This window comes from Vanessa cardui, chromosome 28 (genome assembly GCF_905220365.1).
Source record: "Vanessa cardui chromosome 28, ilVanCard2.1, whole genome shotgun sequence".
In the NCBI taxonomy this organism is placed as follows: domain Eukaryota; kingdom Metazoa; phylum Arthropoda; class Insecta; order Lepidoptera; family Nymphalidae; genus Vanessa; species Vanessa cardui.
In genome coordinates, this window is record NC_061150.1 from 3,122,344 (window position 1) to 3,139,275 (window position 16,932).

At 33.9% G+C, this 16,932-nt stretch overlaps 2 protein-coding genes across 2 annotated transcripts; one reads left to right on the top strand and one right to left on the bottom strand.

Annotated features, from left to right (window-relative positions):
• The first annotated feature begins 9,123 nt into the window (after window positions 1-9,123).
• LOC124541675 (zinc finger MYM-type protein 1-like) lies at window positions 9,124-13,182 on the top strand. Its single transcript, XM_047119601.1, has 3 exons — window positions 9,124-9,255; window positions 10,354-11,403; window positions 11,453-13,182. The coding sequence occupies exons 2-3, from the start codon at window positions 10,359-10,361 to the stop codon at window positions 13,078-13,080; spliced, it is 2,673 nt and encodes an 890-aa protein (XP_046975557.1). The 5' UTR covers window positions 9,124-9,255; window positions 10,354-10,358; the 3' UTR covers window positions 13,081-13,182.
• On the bottom strand, window positions 13,170-16,239 carry LOC124541372 (tigger transposable element-derived protein 4-like). Its single transcript, XM_047119227.1, has 2 exons — window positions 14,326-16,239; window positions 13,170-13,390 (listed from the first exon to the last, which is right to left on the bottom strand). The coding sequence occupies exons 1-2, from the start codon at window positions 15,812-15,814 to the stop codon at window positions 13,170-13,172; spliced, it is 1,710 nt and encodes a 569-aa protein (XP_046975183.1). The 5' UTR covers window positions 15,815-16,239.
• Window positions 16,240-16,932: the final 693 nt, after the last annotated feature.

The following is a 16,932-nucleotide window of genomic DNA, read 5'->3' on the forward strand; positions in this document are numbered from 1 at the left end:
TTTATCATTTACAACTAGCTTGTAGTATAGAATAATAATTAGGAGTAAAATTAATTAAAAATCTGAACATACGAAAGTATAATTAAGTTTCGACATTTGTCTATTTTTGGAACTATTTAGTTACAGCAAACCAGTTATAAACATCAATAAAATATCCAACAAAAATAACCTCTCCGATATAACAACAAGTGTGTGTTATCCTCATTTCATCATTAATCCAACAAACAAAACACATTCTGATTAAAATAAAGCAATACCAGTTCACAGATGAAACTTTCTACTCACCGCACTAACAATTTCGTTAAAAAAAGCCGCTAAGATCAATTTTTAATCACAGGAACACTTTGTACTCACGCCATTTTTATAAATTACTGACAGAATGGAATAAAATTTGAAACTTTGACAGCTCAAAGTCCATATTCTATTTCCTTATTCTGAAAGATTTCTTCTTTTTTTTGTCCATTACTGGTTCCTTGTCCATTACCGGTGCGTTTACCTTAGTTATACCGTTTTAAGATGTGATTCTTCTCTATTTCAATACTACTTTTTTATCTCAAATTTATTTTTTTTTCTTTTAATTTTTTCTTCCTCTAATTTTAATAATTTTATATCTAAATTATCTGAAATTTACTAATGCTTGTAAATAAGAATTATATTTATTTTCCGATCGCAGCGTCAACTATTGGTTCCAATCTAAACCATTCATTGATACCCCCAAAAACACACAAAAATATCCAATTTTGTTTAAACTTTCAAGGAATTCGGTTAGATACACACATACGTAACAAAATCAGAATCGATACCTATCGACGAAGCTAGTGTAATTTCAGTAGGTCGGGACGGCCAAAATAATATTATCGTTTTACAATGATCCACCAATCTTTCTATCTTTTGTTAGAATGCCACGCTATCGTCCAATTGTTTTATAACGACAGCTCAATCATATTTAAGATAAGAAATGGTGACATGCCAGTATTACTTGCTATGCCATATAAAATAATATTAATTACAGTTTTACAAATTATTGATCTTTTAATTACAATAATTATTGTATATAATAAAGCAAATTCAATATCCCCTGCTATATTCATAACATGCAATAATAATGTGATATAAATTATGATATAGAATCAAATGTCATAACACCGTATTGAAGGCCAATGATTAATCATTAATGATCCAATGAAGGGACCTTTGTCGTCATCCGTGTAACTTTTTGGGCCATCAATATACGAAGGATTAACGTAATCGTTCTGGATAGAGGGACTAGCGGTAGAAGGGTGGATTACTGTTTTCTTTGAAGAAGAATCAGGTGAGCAAGAAGACTTGTCGCCGAAGCGTTTGCGAAAAGAGGATGTTGAAGGATCAATTTTTAATTCTGAACCCCCGGGATTATGAGGTTCGGGAGGTGGATCGACATCAATTATAAACCAACTACTGTAACGTAACTAATATACTATATATAATCAAAAGAAAAATAACACTTACCGAAACCGAATTATGTTAGTGAAACCCAGAAACTATAAAATTAAATTATTTACACCGAAAATTCATAAAATAGATACACAGTATTAATATAAAAACACAGATATCTCACTAACACGTGTGTCAATCAAAGCTAACGCAAGCGAAAAAAAAAAAAAAGTATTTTCATCTTCAACTACAGTAAACTCCCAATAGTCAATAAATCAATACATTCGTAAACCAGCACCAGTTCGAAAGGTTGAGCGAATTGACAAACAACTGGTCAAGATGATAGCTAAAGGGCAACACGCTCTAAGAATCGTTGAAAAGATAGAATTTCGCAAACTTATTGACTTAGTTACTCAGTGCTCAGGCTACAAATTACCATCAAGGAAAACGCTATCTGAAAATTTAATCTCAAAAATTCACAATGACGTAATCGAAGAAGTAAAAAAAAAAGTACACGCCGCACCAGCGTTGTCTCTCATTACTGATGGATGGACGTCACGGAATAATGATAACTACTGTAACGGCACGCTATATACAAAGCCAAGCCGAGTCAAACCAAAACAGCCACGCCAGCCAAGCCAGAGCCAAAGTCACGCTAAAACCAAGCCAAGCCAAAGCCAAAGTTATGCCACGACTATTAGCGACGTCTTATCCGGTTATACCCAGGAATTGAATACCAAACCATTCCTTTCGGAACGTCATTCTCTATTTTATGCAACGGAGTCTGTTGCCGATGGCAACCGTAGTAACAGACAAAAAGAGGGATGTCGCTATAGCAACGGGCAAACAGAATATAGCGGAGTGATAACAAAATATAAAAGACGAATAATAAAAAATATGTATAACATGGTAGTTGTTCCGCTTCACTACGTAACTATTGTAGCCCATTTTATAAATGAAGATACACAACTTGACTCAGCACTACTTGGCTGTATCAATTATATTGGTCGACATACTAGCCAAAAATTTGGGCGACTTTGTCAAAGATATAATGGCAGAATGGCATAAATCACACAAAGTCACTGCTATTTTTAGTGATACTGCAGTAAATATCTTATCTGCTATAAGACTTGTTGACTGGCGGTCCATTTCTTGTTTCGCTCACTCCCTAAATCTTGCAGTACAGGAGCTACAAAAGAAATATATGCTGTTTTAAGCAAAGTTAAAAATATTGTAGATTTTTTTAATCGTAGCTCCCAAGGAAAATAAAAATTTGCTGCTACGCAGCGGCAGTTGAATATGTTTGTTCATAAACTCAAGGGGACGTACAGACCCGACGGAAATCAACTTTCGATATGCTAAAGCGAATAGTAGAGGTAAAGGATGCAGTGATTGTAACCGTTGCACTTCTACCTACCTGACTTAACTTTAAATGAAGAGGACTGGCAGGTCATAGAAGAAGTTTTACCTCTACTTAGTCCTTTCTATAAGATAACCACAGAAATAAGTGCCGAAAAAAACGTTACTCTGTCTAAAGTAATAATATTTTGTAATTTACTTAAAAGTTTTTTGCAAAGGCATACTTGTGTTAATGCTCAAACATTAGCCGTGCAATCAGCGTTAAGAAAAGGCGTGGACGATCGGTTTAAAGATATAGAGTTTAATACGTTGTACGCTTAGTGTATGATTTTGGACCCCCGATTTAAGACAAGAGGATTCAAAATTCAAAGAGCTTTTGAAATTGTGACACAAGGGCTTAGAAACAAAATCGGTCGAATACAATTATCTCAAAGAAACAGCACAGATATCCCGAAGGCTATTCCTACATCTAGTGATTCATCACGATGGGACGAATATGATGAAAAAACGAGAAAATTACTAAGCCCGATAACCAACTTGCTGCTGGTATACGCAAACTGGATTGGACCGAAACCTGCATGTGTCTAATTTCATATTAATTCTGCTACATCTGTGGAATATGTTCCTATCCTATATTCTTCTCAAAGAAAATTACAAAAGCATTATTATGGCGAGACGTCATTTTTGAAAATTAATTGCGCTTGGAGACTGACGGCCTATCAACGTCAAAATAACATTACAAATTATTTTCATAAAATTTTAAAATAAATTCAGTAAATTAATTATTCAAGTATTTTTGGGTCTCATTTCTCCATATTTATTCATTAGCGCGATCTGAAGTGTTACAGTTAAGCTATTGTAACTAAAATAATGAAAATACAGGGACAATCAAAACTTTGAACCCAAATTTTAAAAAATATGTAAGGATATCACTATCTATGGTAATGGCATTCCTCTTCCACTGTGTTTATAATCTGGGGAACAATTTGCTGTCAGTGTGACGTGAGTGACACCGACGATAAATTCTAGAAGGAAAAGAGAGGTTTTGTGATCTTTAAAGAAACGTGGAAAATATGGTACAAAGAAATAGTTATAATATTATTTAAATTAGAAGTAAAGGCTTTAAATGTTGTTTTTTGTTATTTCAGGTAAGCTATTTTGTTTACAATATGTTAATAGTAGTAAAACTTCTGTATAAGTGCGATGTGAATAAAATAAATTTTGTTATTTCAGAAAACACAAAATCGTCTTTATTTCGCCTGAGCATATACTATTATAAATATTTAGTCCCTTCTTAAAAATATTTTTATAATTGGGATAATCAAGCTAAAAACATGAAAGCTTTATCTAATTTCAAATTTCCTCCACGTTCTGTTGGTTATACGGTAAGAGTCCAAATACCAGATGTCGATGGAGGAAGAGGCGAGTTTCAGAACGTGCTTATGGCTTATAGAAAAAGCTAATGATCTGTATAGGCTAGGAAACGAACGTTTTAGGAAAGGTTCTCAAAGAATCTGTTTTCTGTGTGCGATCATGATAAACTGATTGACCTCGAAAATATATCACCAGGTAAAAAAGCTTTCGAGAGCTTGCAAATGAACAGTCGCTTGCTAAACAAAACGTGCACGAAGAAGTGTACATGAAAAGCTGTCGGAAAATTTTGCAATTTAAAATGTCACAGAAGTCTGTGTCAGTTTGTCGACCTCCGTGGTCGAGTGGTGTGTACACAGGTTTTCATGGATACACCACTCCGAGGGGTTCGATTCCCGGCCGAGTCGATGTAGAAAATTTTCATTAGTTTTCTTTGTTATCTTGGGTTTGGGTGTTTGTGGAACTTTTGTTATGGAAAATATAATAAATATACATTGGGCTCAGGGTATGTGATGTTGTCCAATATTGTCCATTCTATCGTGTTCAAATAAACATCGACCGCTATTAGTTTTTGCTATTAAAGCTATTATGCTCTTCAAGCGATTACTTTTGCCAATGTATCTATATATTTAAAAAAAAAAATTAAATAAACGCAAATAAGAGAGGGCGAGGCCGGCTGCCCACTCACGGCAAATACGAAGGCTTGGGAAAGTCTCAAGCGGAACTCCGTGCGGTGAAAACGAAGGCGAGAGAGGATCGCTTCGAGATAGAAGACGCCCTGGGCGCTTATAATGAAGCGGCCACATTGGCTATAGTCAAAGTCAAAGTCAAAGTCAAAAACCTTTATTCAAAATAGAAGTGTTTACACGTTCTTATTGATTGTCGATAATCTACCACCGGTTCGGAATATAATACCTCAGACCTGAGAAGCACCGGCGAAAGAAACTCAGCGGGATATTTTTTTTTTTTATAATGTCAATTTATAATTTACAATAATAAACATATTCCTGTTATTTGAAACAGCCTGGAGGCGATCATCTCATTCCCAAGGTGTGCAGTCAACTAGAAAGTCATTAGTGCTGTAATATCCTTTAGCACACAAACGCTCTTTAACGATTCTTTTGAATTTTATAATTGAATATTGTTGAACGTTTTCTGGGATCCTGTTGTAAAAACGTATACATTGCCCCAAAAAAGAGTTACTAACCCTGTGTAATCGGGTACAAGGCGTAACAAGTTTATTCTTGTTCCTAGTATTAATGGAATGTATGTCAACATTTTTGGGAAAATCATTTATATATTTATTGTTACGTACATACATAACATTATCAAAAACAAATTGAGAAGCGACAGTCATTATTTTAATTTCTTTAAATTTACATCTTAACGAATCTTTTGGGCCCAGCCGTGCGATTCTGCAAAAACCACATTAGGATTTGAAACAGTTTTCATTTCTTAACTCATATCGAAACGACCTTGAATGGAAAAATATTTGGTATTCCGCAACGATAAGTCAAATCATGTGAAGCGAAAACTGTGAAGCGAGATGCTAGTGCAAACACTTCAATTACCGATTTTTTAAAAAAACATTCCCGATTAGAAATTTCTAATAAACTAATGCTTTGAAAAATAAATGACGTCATGATTCATGCTAAATATATTATAAATAATTTATTTTATAGTTTAAAATAATTTATAACGCAAAATCAGAAATATTTTATTAATATCTGGCTGAAGACAGATTACCTTTGCGTAAAATTTTGTCAAATAAAGTATAAATGTCAACATAAATGTTTAACATTAATAGTATTTAATAATAAAATATCAAGTAAATATAGTAAATTGCTATTAAACCAAGAATTTAATTGAATCGAAAGTTTATCCGTAACTACTTTTAATCACTACCGTTTAAATTTATTATGGAATTTTATGATGAAGTAAGTACCTACCTATTTATTTTCTATGTTCGGAATACAATAATCCCAAAAATTTTTACGTTATAAACACTGGTCATTAAATATATGCCTAATGCCTATAATGTATATTAACTGTATTTATAAATTCTCAACTTAATTAGAAAGCATCCTGATGGTGCTACTCCTAAAAGTTGTACTACATAATATACAAACAATGTAATATACAACTACTAGTTTGAGTAATTATTTAAGTCTAATTTGGTTGATTCAGACGAATGTTCAGACATTCAGTAAATAATGTATATAATTTAGTATGTAATACAATTCACATATGTATGTTATTTTTCAGCTTCTTTATAATATGATTAATGTGTTTTTAATACTATTTTATTTATTTTAGTGATACCATTGATGCTCACAGCATACCAGCTAGGCAGAAAAACATGTGATAATACAGGAATAGCATCTATATATTCTATCATTTCTACACAAAATGATCCATATTTTAACGAGGGAGGAAAACATATTTGGGATTTGAATATGAAACATTAAAAATTTTACACATTTTGTTGTTTTATTATTTATGCAATACTGTTTTTGTACATATAGAAATACAAATTATTATCATTACAGAATCTCTTTATTACAATGGTCTTCAAATAAAGAAAATATTACAATTAGATTAGTAAAGTAACTGACATTTAATAATTCATTACACTTAATTTAAATAAAATATAATTGAAATACAAACATACCTAATTGGAATATATTCGTTTAATAAGTTATTTTTATATTAAATAACATTAATAGAATAGTGTACATTATCTAACATTTAACAATTTATAACACTTCATTTTATTAAATAGTTAAAATATTTGCAATGTCTATACTAATTTTTTTTTTTTTAATTAACACACTTATTCATGTTTATACTAGTTGTATTTTATCAGAATTTCTTATTTTGTCTTTTCCTTTAAGATTTAGTATATTCCACTGACTTGAAATACATGCAATATTTTTTGTTTGATTATTATTATTAAATATCCTAGTATGTGTTAGTCACAACAGTATGCTGGAATCCAGCTTCTTAAATTAGAAAAGAAATTGAAATTCAATTCAAGTATCTACTTATTGTTCTTAAATCTTTACCATGTAGCATCAATTTGTCCGTGTAGTTTGTATGGTATCTGGTTGTAATAAATTATATCTATTTACCTATAATTTATATATGTATATATATTTTCTAGTAAGATATTATTGACTTAGCTGTAGTCTTATATAAATGTATGCAATCCATCTGAAATAGAATGATAATAAATTGATATGTTAATTAGAAGGAACTAATACCCTTAATATAATAATCAGCATTATTATATGTTAAAGAAAAACTGTGTAAAAGTAGTAAAGTAAACCTCAGATCAAAGCCTTTACAGCTTATAGGTTTTTGATAATTTTCTATATATTATTAGATCTTATATATCTATATATCTTATTTTTTTTTAAATAAATAAAATAAATAAATAAATCTTAATTGACAATGAATTATTAGTAATTCGTAGATGCGAGATAAATATGACTTCATTTTCTTAATGATTAAAAGTAAGATCTACTTAGGTATGCTTACGTTAGGATACATTTTCCGAGTGATAATATCATACCAAGGTAGTTTTATTTGGTCCGAAGATACATTATTAATAGATCACATAGATTTACAGTTTTCGCTTAAGCCTTCCGCCACCTTTGATCTACTTTTAATTTGACGTATTCAGCCGAGATTAGTTTCATTTTTTAATTTCGAAATCGAGATACAGAATGCCAATTAATGTCAAATAATACAGTTCTCACTGAAATTAGTTCGTATTACTTTCAATCTCACAAAACGGCGCTAGTGTAGATTTAATTCGAGTTTGCTGAATGCCAAATAGAGTTTTCATTAGAAATCCCACTTATGGAATCTGATCATCATCTCGAATAATGGAAATCATATCGAATAATGGGTTTCGGAATCGCCCCCTGTTATTTGAAACAGCCTGGAGGCGATCATCTCATTCCCAAGGTGTGCAGTCAACTAGAAAGTCATTAGTGCTGTAATATCCTTTAGCACACAAACGCTCTTTAACGATTCTTTTGAATTTTATAATTGAATATTGTTGAACGTTTTCTGGGATCCTGTTGTAAAAACGTATACATTGCCCCAAAAAAGAGTTACTAACCCTGTGTAATCGGGTACAAGGCGTAACAAGTTTATTCTTGTTCCTAGTATTAATGGAATGTACGTCACAATTTTTGGGAAAATCATTTATATTGTTACGTACATACATAACATTATCAAAAACAAATTGAGAAGCGACAGTCATTATTTTAATTTCTTTAAATTTACATCTTAACGAATCTTTTGGGCCCAGGCAGTGCCGGATTAGCCACGTAGCAAGAGTAGCAAATGCTACGGGCCCCGCGAATTGGAGGGCCCCGCGCTCAAATAGGTATTTCGTAATTACACCAATTCAACTGCAAGACTTATGAAGAAAATGTTTTGTTTACAAAACTACTACCAAACTACAAGTAATTTTGATTTTTTTCTTAATGAAATAAACGAAAAAAGACAAATAGATGGTATTTTGTATGTGTAAGAAAAAAAAAGCGAGTATTTGTCCGCTCGGTTGGTGCCATTGGCGGGCGAACCGAGCCGACCCGAACTGCGCGCATAGCTATTTCCGCCTCACCTCTAGGTATAATATCTATCACGAAAAACGTTGGTATCAAAATCAACAACAATAATTTGAAATTGTACCACATTTTTTAAATTGAGCGCTAGCCACACACAAGTTATGTGTTGTACTACTTGCACTGCACTAAACGCAATTTGGCAACACTGCAAAACTATTTGGGGAATTCCCTGATATTGTCATCGATCGAGCTAGTCGTAACTCGAACAAATAAAATAGGATTCTATTGACTATCAAACAATAAGAAATTGATATACACTTTCCTTTGGCTCAATATAAAAAACTAATGAAAGCACTTTAAATGTGAATATTGTGAGAAAAGTTGTCTTGACATTTCGAGTACTGTTTTCGTGATTGACGTAGGTAGCGCTGTGTGCAATTCATTCAATTATCTTCATAAAACACAATAGAAGAGTTTTTGTATGTGCAAGTGCAAATCAAAAATATCAACGAGAATAACTTCACTTAAGGTAAGATATTTTACTATACCTTGTAAAATGTAGCTTGATTCGCGAGACAGCTGTCGTCGAAATGACGCGCATGAAGTTCGAGATTATTGTTATACGCCCATTCCAAATTCAAAAAAGTTCATATTTTATTGTTTGTCACCCACAGAGAGGGATGTTCAATGCGTCATTACAACCATCGATTAAAATAAATCATCAATGAAAATATGAATAATCAAAAGATTTTTTTTTGGTTCGATTAAAACTTACGTTGAACTTATTATTTGATAAACGGATTTAATCATAATCATAATCATAATATTTATTTGCATTTAAAGTAAATATCAAAATTACTTTTGAACTATAAAGTTGAATATAGATAGACACGCTTCTTTAAAGTACCTAAGTGGCTTTTAAGTCGCGGACTTAGCTCAGACGGATAGACAGACAAAAAATTAAATATTATTTGATATATTTATTATGTACCTATCTAAGGTTATAACTTTTCATATACAATTAGTATGAAACTTTTATTTTCACATTTTACCAGATACAATTTTATAATAAATGTAGTAGGTACATTTTATCAGATACTTTAATTTTATATTATGTAGATGTTTTTTCTTAGACATATAAGTAACATTGTGTGATCAAATTTTGATTCAATATCGCCCGATAATCGATTTTTTTAAACCACATCTCTACCCTAGTAATATCACACAGACAGCTGTCCCGCGAATCATCCTAGTTTTTACAAACTATAGGTAGGTATGTTTTTTATTAAATCGCATTTGACATGTTGATTTTTTTAATACAAGACGTTTTTTTGTTAGATTGATTTCGGCAACACTAGTTGTCCTACAAAAAGACGGACGTTGGCGATCGCTCTTAGACTTGAATCAATAAATGAAAGTTGGTAAAAGGTCATGACATGACTTATCATTATCAATGAAAGTAGTAAAGTAGTTTATGCTTCCTCGCAGTAATTATAGGATCAATGTTGTAAAATAAAGAAATATCACAATGAAAGTGATAAAAACAAGAAAAAATATTTAAAAATTATTAACAAATTTACGCATTTTAAAAAACAATTAATTTAAAAAAAAAATTCTCTAACCGTAGGTAACATGAGCAGCAGATCTAGAGATACTGGTCGGCACTACGCTTCTGGAAGTGCTAAGCGTAAAGCAAAAGATGAAAAGAAAAAAAAGAACGAAGCTGTTGTATCAAAAACACGTAAGCTGGCCGAGTATTTTAATGTTCAGAGTGATGTTGCTGAATCTATAGAAAGTAAATCAGAAAATACAGAGGTTGCATCTCATTGTACATATTATGATAGTGGTACTACTAACGTTTCTGATGAAGCTACATTTTCTATAAGTGATGCTGTAGTTGAAGAGACAGCAATTCCTCTTAATTTAGGTATATCATTTTCTAGCCAAAGAGAAGTTATAAGCACAGCCAGTCCTCTCGATCTAGAGTCGTCGTGTTCTAATCAAAAAGTTGACTCTAATGTCACTACAGTTTCAGTCCAAAAACAAAACGAAAGTAAAATATACTCCAACGATATTGGGGAATGGCCGAGCAACTTTGATAGAGATTATTGGATTGAAAAAGGAAGCAGCGTACTGCAAAATATGAATGGAGATTTTTTGTCTTCAAAGAAAATTTATGAAAACGAAAATAAACTACGTTTCTGCCATAAGTCATTTTTCACCTATAAACATAAACTAACGAATAAAACTCACGTCAGAGACTGGTTGTGTTATTCGGAAACCAAAGGACGACTTTTCTGTTTTGTTTGTAAAATTACGAATTCAGATAGTTCACCACGGTTTACGAAAGACGGATTAAATGACTGGAAGAATGCGCACAATTTGTTGACAAGACATGAAGAAAGCACTGAGCAGAGACAAGCCATAATTTCGCTGTTAAACCTCAAAAACAAGAATACGCGTGTTGATTCTCAACTTGTGAGCCAAATTGAGACTGAGCAAAAGTATTGGAGGCTACTGTTAAAACGAATCATTGCAGTAATAAAGTTTTTAGCAGAACGAGGTCTTGCGTTTCGGGGTAGTGACGAAATTATTGGTTCACCTCACAATGGAAATTATTTAGGCTTGTTAGAATTAATAGCCCAATTTGACGCTTTTATGGCTCAACATATTCAAAGTCATTATTTATTTATTTAAATAAATAAATAAATAAATAAATAAATAAAGTCATGCTAATAAGGGAAAGGGACATACGTCATATTTATCTAAAACAACTTGTGAGGAATTTATTCATCTAATTGCATCAAGCATACTGGATCAAATTATTTGCGAAATTAAGATATGCAAATACTACTCAGTTTCATTGGATTCTACTCCAGATATATCGCATGTAGACCAACTGACTCTGACAGTACGCTATGTTCTGCCATCTGGACCAGTGGAAAGATTTGTTAAGTTCTTGGACATGGAAGGTCATACTGCTGAACAACTCGCTCAAAGTTTACTAGATTTCTTGAGTGAGAGTGGCATTGATATCAAAGATTGTCGTGGGCAAAGCTACGATAATGCCAGCAACATGAGTGGGAAATACACCGGTTTACAGGCCCGAATTAAGGAAATAAATAAGTACGCAGAATACATTCCCTGCCTTGCACATTCATTAAATTTGGTTGCTAAGTGCGCTGCAGACTGCTGTACAGAAGCATTACTTTTCTTCGATTTCATTGAAAGCCTCTATACATTTTTTTCCGCTTCTACCTACCGATGGGGTCGTCTTACGAATGCACTTAAAGATTCCGCTTCGAAAATTCCGATTTTGAAACGGTTATCAGACACTAGGTGGTCAGCCCGAGCTGATGCTACGAAGGCACTTTTATGTGGTTTTACCACTATTAAGCAAGTATTGGAAGACATTTTCTATAACGTGGATCAGAAAGCGGAGTGCCGTAATAAAGCTTATGGACTAGTTTCAACGATGAATAAGTTAGAAACGGGAATAATGACAATTACTTGGAACGGAATCCTAGAACGCTTGCAAGCGACTAGTGCTTCGCTACAATCGTCTGATCAAGATCTTAATACGGGATACGCCCTTTATGAATCATTATATGGCTACGTCCAAGCAATGCGATCCACATTTTCAGATATTGAGGCAAGAGCCAAAGATTTGACTAACTGTGAAGAATACCAGCAACAGACATCACGACGAATCAAGCTAAATACAAAGTACGACCATTTCAGCGGCTCTACTACACTCGACGACTTTGTTGAAAATCAAACACCTGGACAACGTTTCGAATTTGAGGTGTTTATTGTCATAATTGATAACGTACTGTCTGCTTTAACTAAACGTATGAAAGCATATCATAAAATTACTAGTGTTTTTGAAGTATTTCGACAGATAAAATCTCTTACAACAGATAAGATTTTGGAAAAATCGTCAAGGATGGTCAGTGCTTACGAAGATGATTTGGAGAACAGCCTAGGCGGCGAATTAGTGCAGTTCGCAGAGCTGCTGAAAACAGATGTGGCTACTGTAATTGACAGCAAGAAACAGGAGCCTCTGGAACTGCAATTTTATAAACTTTTATTAAATAATTCTTTAGAATCGTGTTTCCCAAACTTAGAAATTGCCTTGCGCATTTACTTATCTCTCATGATCACTAACTGCAGTGGCGAACGTTCTTTTTCAACGTTGAAACGAATTAAAAATGAATTAAGGAACACTATGGGCCAAGAACGTCTTAATCATCTCACGTTGTTGAATATAGAGCATGACTTGCTTAAAGAAGTCGATATTGAAAGTGTAATCGCTAAATTTGCCCATAATAAATCCAGAAAAGTTTATTTGTAACAGTTTTGTTTTATTTAATACCCTAAATTTGAGAACCGACAGCAAACCAAGGGCCCCTTGACAGAATTTGCTACAGGCCCCGCGCTGGCTTAATCCGGCACTGTATCGGATACCTCGGTTGGACGCGGCAGTGGTGATGCTGGCTGTATTTGTGACTCCGGGTGATCAGGTGTTGGTAGTAGCACAGGCAACACAGCAGCAGTACCTGATCCAGAAGCCTGAGCCACTGCATTGCTTAAACGCCCGTTGCTGGAGCTATCTTCCAAGGCATTGAGACGATCTAGAATTGCCTGCAACTGCTGTTCTAAACCTTGTATTAGTGTGTCATTAGTATTTTTACCTCGTTGTCTCTTACTTGTGCCTGACATCTTAGTCAGAGGCAGTTAATGAACCCTAGTCAGAATGCCAAATCAAAAGGAAATCTAGCTATGGAGCCAGATCCCACTTCTGATGTTAGCAAAAGGCAAATAATTAAATTAAAAAAAATAAAACTACTCAAAATTAAAAGGTTTCTTATTTATAATCAATTTAACAATTAAACTTAAATACGAATGAAAACAAAACTATTAAATCTTTCATAAGAATATCTTTAAATCAACAAACAAAACTTTACAAAAATGTTATAGCAATTATTTATTCTAATAAACACACAAAAATATAGAACAAAGATTAGGACTACAAAAAAGGTCTCGTCAACGTCTGTACGTTACGAGTGCTCAAGAAAAAGTGTCCGATCCCCCCTTTGTCATGCTCTTTTATAGTTTTACAATAGTTGGACACGTGACCACAACACCGGTGATGTTTTTATCGCTAACAGTATATAATAAAGCAAATTCAATATCCCCTGCTATATTCATAACATGCAATAATAATGTGATATAAATTATGATATACAGTCAAAACCGTTTATAACGACATTGGAGGGACCGTATAGTTGCCGACGTTATATCCGATAGTCGTTATAAGCAATACAGTTATAATACACAAGTACAGTACATAGTTATGTATATGTATTATCATAGTCATCTATCTAGAATAGGTATAGGTTATGTATGTATGTAAACGAGTCAAAAAGGAAATCAAAATATGTATTTATTACGAAATATGTAATTAGAATACAAAATGTACTTAGGTGCTTACAGTTAAAGATTATAAATCTACACTAGATTTTAAAGTAATCAGTCATTTTGGTCTGTTTTTTTTTTAGCCCAGTCTCAAATAATTTTTGCATTTTACGTTTCATACTCCTCAAGGTATGAGTATCATCAATATCAAACTGTTCATTAAAGGTAACAAATTTTTGCAAAACTGTTATAGCGTTAAGAGCCTCGGAAACTGTTGTTGGCTGAAACTGTTCTTCAGGGTCTTGCTGGTCTTCATTTTCTTCGTCAGTGTTACGGTTGTTACTTTCAGCTTCTGCAAGAATTTCTTCCTGAGTAGCTGAGGCGCACACGGCGACACTGTCATCTATTCCAATAAATTCCTCTATCTCAATTGTTTGTTCTTTAGCAGTAAATCTTTGCAACTGAGTAACCAGTTCAGCAAGTGGTATGTCGTCTTCATCTGTAGATTGTATCAGTCTCGCTAGTGGAATATCATCGTCGTCCTCCGCTTGTGATGGAGAGAGATCTTTGAAACCTGCATGGCGAAAGCAGTTGGCTATAGTGGTCTGTGTGACCGTTTCCCAAGCTTCCGATATCATTAGAATTGCATCCAGAACAGAAAGATTTTTAATATCTTTGCTGTTTTTAATATTCTGTATCATTTGTAACACGTGAAGTTTTCTGTATTGTGTTTTTAAAGCTTTTATCACTCCTTGGTCCATGGGCTGTAAAACAGAAGTGACATTGGGCGGTAAAAACACAAGCTTTATGCATTTCAGATTGGAGACTACAGGGTGAGCGGGACAGTTGTCTACTAGGAGAAGAATTTTATTTCCTCCAGACTTCAATTCCGCATCCCAGCTACGCAGCCATTTTTCAAAAACTTGGGATGTCATCCAGGACCTAGTGTTGTTTTCATAAGTTACAGGCAAAGATTGAATGTTCTTAAAGCAACGCGGTTTTTTAGCTTTCCCTATCACCAACAATTTTCTTTTACATGAACCAGTCATGTTTGGCGCAACCAATACTGTAATTCTGGTTTTGGACAACTTTCCGCCCTTGCATGCCGCGCCTTTGAATTTAAGTGTTTTGTCAGGAGTTAAATTGTAAAACAATCCTGTTTCATCTGCATTAAAGATTTCCTCTGGCGTGTATCCTTCGCACAGTGCAGGCCACTTATGAGAGAGCCACTCTTCAGACACTCCTTCAGGAACGCCAGCTGCTTCACCGCAAACTTTTCCTGCCACAATATTATGACGAGCACGAAAACGTTGTACCCAAGACGACGAACACTCAAAGTTTTCTTTACCCATAAGACGAGCAAAGTCATTGGCTTTTTGCTGCAGAATCGGTCCACTTATTGGGACGTTGTTTGCTCTCTGATGTTTGAACCATGTTAATAAAGCATCTTCTATAACTTTGTGTTCACTTGTCCTTGCTCGTTTAAGTTTTAAAGAGTTGTTTTCGAAAAGAACTTTTATTTTATCTCTATTCCTCCAAATCGTTGATATCGTCGAGTGCGAAACTCCACATTCCTTGGCAATTTCACTATTCGACTCGCCATTTTCTAATCTCCATATAACATGAGATTTTTCTTCAACAGAAAACACTTTCCTCTTTTTTTGCGACATAATAACACATAAATGCACAGTCTAAACAACACCAACACTTTCAAATCAAGCTATCACTCATGCAGTCAATTAGCCCACTAAACAATCGGTGTAAAGTATGCAAGGTCAAATGGCCGGGAAGAGGTTCGGATGAGGTGGGAGAAAGTGCGTAGGTATGCCTAAATATTCCTTCAATACTTATCAATAAGATTTAAAATTGTTTGTACTGTTTTGTTTTGCTGAGACAAGAAGCGGTTGGTCGTTATAGCCGATCTGTAGCCGATGAATATCGATAAAGTTTCGTCGTTGTAAGCGATATTTCGCTATATCCGATGTTGTTATATGCGGTTTGTTTACTGAATAGTTTACTAGGGATTCGGACGAGACCATACAATCTGGCTGTAATAACCGATAGGTCGTTGTAAACGATGTCGTTATAAACGGTTTTGACTGTAGAATCAAATGCCATAACACCGTATTGAAGGCCAATGATTAATCATTCCATCCAATGAAGGGACCTTTGTCGTCATCCGTGTAACTTTTTGGGCCATCAATATACGAAAGATTAACGTAATCGTTCTGGATAGAGGGACTAGCGGTAGAAGGGTGGATTACTGTTTTCTTTGAAGAAGAATCAGGTGAGCAAGAAGATTTGTCGCCGAAGCGTTTGCGAGTAGAGGATGTTGAAGGATCAATTTGTAATTCTGAACCCTCGGGATCAGGAGGTTCGGGAGGTGGATCGACATCAATTATACACCAACTACTGTAACGTAACTAATATACTATATATATAATCAAAAGAAAAATAACACTTACCGAAACCGAATTATGTTAGTAAAACCCAGAAACCATAAAATTAATTATTTACACCGAAAATTCATAAAATAGATACACAGCATTAATATAAAAACACAGATATCTCACTAACACGTGTGTCAACAAAAGCTAACGCAAGCGAAAAAAAAAATTTTTTTCATCTTCAACTACAGTAAACTCCCATCAGTCAATAAACCAATACATTCGTAAACCAGCACCAGTTCGAAAGGTTGAGCGAATTGACAAACAACTGGTCAAGATGATAGCTAACGGGCAACATGCTCTAAGAATAAGATAGAATTTCCCGAGCTTATCGACTTAGT